General features: G+C 32.4%; 1 protein-coding gene across 1 annotated transcript in view; it reads left to right on the top strand.

The window, feature by feature from the left end:
- Positions 1-3,117: 3,117 nt before the first annotated feature.
- LOC105621728 (cysteine sulfinic acid decarboxylase) overlaps positions 3,118-3,674 on the top strand; it is a 12,795-nt gene continuing 12,238 nt past the window's right edge. The window contains exon 1 of the mRNA XM_012203186.1: positions 3,118-3,396. Within this exon, the coding sequence (XP_012058576.1) occupies positions 3,118-3,396 (279 nt within the window). The remainder of the gene's footprint in view (positions 3,397-3,674) is intronic.

Genomic DNA, 3,674 nt, shown 5'->3' with positions numbered 1-3,674 from the left:
TTTTAACAAAGTAAAAACTTAACAATAAAAATTAGTAAAAATAAACTATAGAAAAATATTTTAAAATACTAGGAAATGAAATGTATAATATTTCATAATTCAATATATTTTGTTTATTAAAAAAAAAGAAATTCAACAGATAGAAATTGCAGCGAAATTGAGATTGATACAAACTGAGTCCTGAAACTTTTTCCCATTGCTGAAGTTTAAACTTTAACTTTAACTAAAAAACTAAATAATTATGACTCACAATATTTATTGCTTGCAGGCCGATTATGTTGAACTTCTTCATCTTCTTTCGAAAGGTCGCACACGTGTCATTCATGTGCATCAAGAATATTACAGAATATTTTTTTTTACTTTAAAAAAAATAAGAAGATAACGTTCGCTGACGCAAAAATAAATTCTTGGCTGTATAACTACGCGACGTTTAACCAATCGAATCGGGGCCATACATCCTGTAAGGAAATTAAGTACGTATAGTACATTATAGATTTTTTTTTATTAACATTAGAAGTATAAAAACGTAATAGTTACACTGAAATTACAGATACAGTGACGTCAAGAAGAATGAATCATCGATTGGAAAGCCTAATGGAAAGTGAACTTTTCTTCTCCCGCCTCATGAAAAAAATCGCCTTCTGGCATTTAAACCTACAAGTGCTCTTTGCTTTCTGCTTCTTGGTTTTTTCATTCTTTGCGTTTATTAACAATTATCTTCCCAAGCAAAACATAAAGTCATTATAATTAAAATGACATTAAAATGACGTCAAAATGACCTTAAAAGTCACTTCAATTATTGATAATTTTCAATTATTAATCATTATCAATTATTTTTATTTAATGATTTTTTAATTAAATATTGATGCTTTCTAACCCAGCAAACGAGAATGGATTGAAATGAATTAAATTCAGATTTTTAGAAATATTGATTCATAAATGTTAAAATGAATGTTAAAATGCTTTTCAATCCTGAATGCATTTTTATTCATTTATAAGAATTGCGTGGAACATATCTCTATGCCTTTCAATCTAAAAATAATATTAACTTTTTCTGCATTGTGAATACTGTTCAATTCATCATTTTAAATAGGAAATGCAGTTTTTCAATCCAATTATATCCAATTGAATCTAATTGAACCCAATTGAATCCAAAAAAAAGTCTTTCGCTATTTAAAATATTCATTCAGATATAAAAAAATGTCATCCATTTTAATTCATTCTTGTCGTTTGCTGAAAATTAATAATAATTTTTAATTATTGACTATATTTAAGAATTTATTTTAACGTTAAAATGATTTGTGATTTATTTTTTTACTTAGATTATTACTAGTTATAGTATTAATATATTATAGTTATTACTAGTTATAATTGGATTATTACTAGTTCTTATCTCTTTCTGGTTAGAAATGATTAATCGATTGATGTTGAATTGGTCAATCATTTTTAATTAAGTTCCGAAATTCTAAAAATGAAAAAATAGAATAATAGCAACGAGGCAAATAATGCGGTCAAAGTTTCATTACAAATGCTTTGAAACATTTGATTGACTAATCAGAACAAAGAATTTTACAAATAGAGACTAATTATTCAAAGAATTATTCAAAGCACTTGTAACAATGCTCGCTACCCAAAAAGGTAAAAAGCAAAGAGTGTAGTCTTACTAAGAATGCTTTAAAGCGCTCGATTTATTAATTAGAAATAAGAATTTTTCTAATTGATCAATCAAAAAATGCTTCAAAGTGTTTATTAAACATCACGTTGACTCAAAGTAATCAAAAGCAAGAAACAAGAAGCAAAAGAGCACATTGCAAAATAGGCTTTATCCTCTGTAATTCATGAGCATCTCAATAAAGCGATTCTAAACTCGTTTTACTAATTATAAATACGTGCTCGTCCTTGATTCCTTGCACACAGAACGAGGACGGGGTTCGCTAAACAAAAACGCAAACGGGAGAGCCATTGTTATTTTGCAATACGCGCGCGGGAGGGATTTAACACGACTCGAAGGTTCCACTTTTCCCCGTCACGGTCACGGGAAATCGCGATATTGTTGCACGACCTCCCATTGATGTTATAAATGAATATTTAATACCAATTACCTCGTTAATTGTCGTGGCTTATTAACCCCAATTGATAATCGCTGGTCCGATGGACCCGAACATTTTTTCAATTACGTTATAAAACATTGTTTATAATAAATGTTTTCCACAACTTTACACAATTTTGAATTATACTGTCTTATTTCGTGAATTTTGATCTTTAAAATAAAAAACATCGTTCAATTATGTTAATTTTAAATAAAGATACTATAACTGCAAAGTTAATATTAGAAGTATAGCTAGAATTTTATTTAGGATTGGGAAGGGGGATCAATTAGAGTTAAAATTTTTGAATCCGATAGGGGACGAAGATAATCGATACGAATTATTGTTGACTTGTTTTTTGTGTTGAAAAGTAAAATTTCCCGAGGAAAAATAAAACGCAAAAAATAAAAAAAAATGACTTTATTCTTAACGTTAATAAACACTCAAGTTTGTATCCAAAAATCATTATTTTTAAATTTCAAGATAAATTTTGAATTTCTCTTGACTTGGTTGTTCCTTGGAATCATATCTTTTACACAAGAAATATATAATATTAATTTAAAAAATAGAAATGCTCATTAATGATCGTTCGGTATTTCTTGGTAAGGAAATTATGGAGCGAAAATCAATTATAATTAATTACCATTTTTTATTAAAGTGCATGGGTATCTTTGACGTAGGCGTTTATTTATCCTCGGATAACCCAAGAAGTTTGATAACCCGGATGAGTCACAGCTTGGCAATTATCTTTACCAGTGAGTTCAGCACGAATTAATCCATGAAATCGCCTGGCAGCTTCCTTTCCGGGGATTCCCTGACTTCCAATTCTCTGAACCGAATTGAAATAAACGCTTGCCCGCAATGCCCGCGAAACTCGAACACAGTGGAAACACAGGCGGAAACACGCCGCGGGAAAGAGCCGGAGGGTACTGGAGGGAGACGTCCTTGATTGACGGCGTTAATGCATAACATATAAAGGAAACCGTTCTCGTCGTTGTAGGTCCAGACCGACTGACAGCGCTTGACAGACATGCCCGCCAATGAGGATACCTCCAACGACGAGACGTCGTTGCGAATGAAACACGAAAGAGCTGATTCATCCGCGGAATCTTCGTGGCGGAAGATGTCTGAGGAACGTCCACGGGCGAATTCCTCGTCCCTAACCCTGAATCTGCCGGGTCTCGTTAACGGCACCGAAGAACGACAAAGAGCCGAGAAACGGGATTTCCGCAGTATGCCGCGTCGGGATGCTCACGAGAAGCTCTTCAGGGACTTCTTCGAGCTTGTGTTGCAGCGTGCCGTGTTCCAGGTGAGCTTTCAAGAGAGCATCTATTTATTTATTCATTGATTTGAGCGCGATAATTCTAATTGAATAATGCGAGTTTTGCAAATGTCAGTAAATGGTGTTTTACATTTTGAGATTTGTTAAATATAAGTAGAAAAAAAAGCTACGCATTAAAAGAGAAAAGACTTAGATATTTTATTATAGAATAGAACGTTAGTCTATTTTTGCTGTATTGTGTGTGTGTGTGTGTGTGTGTGTGTGTGTGTGTGTGTGTGTGTGTGTGTGTGTGTGTGTGTGTGTGT

The sequence above is a fragment of the Atta cephalotes genome (assembly GCF_000143395.1).
Source record: "Atta cephalotes unplaced genomic scaffold scaffold00037, whole genome shotgun sequence".
In the NCBI taxonomy this organism is placed as follows: Eukaryota; Metazoa; Arthropoda; class Insecta; order Hymenoptera; family Formicidae; genus Atta; species Atta cephalotes.
The sequence above is the reverse complement of the archived record's forward strand: the minus strand, read 5'-3'. Positions and strand labels throughout refer to the sequence as shown.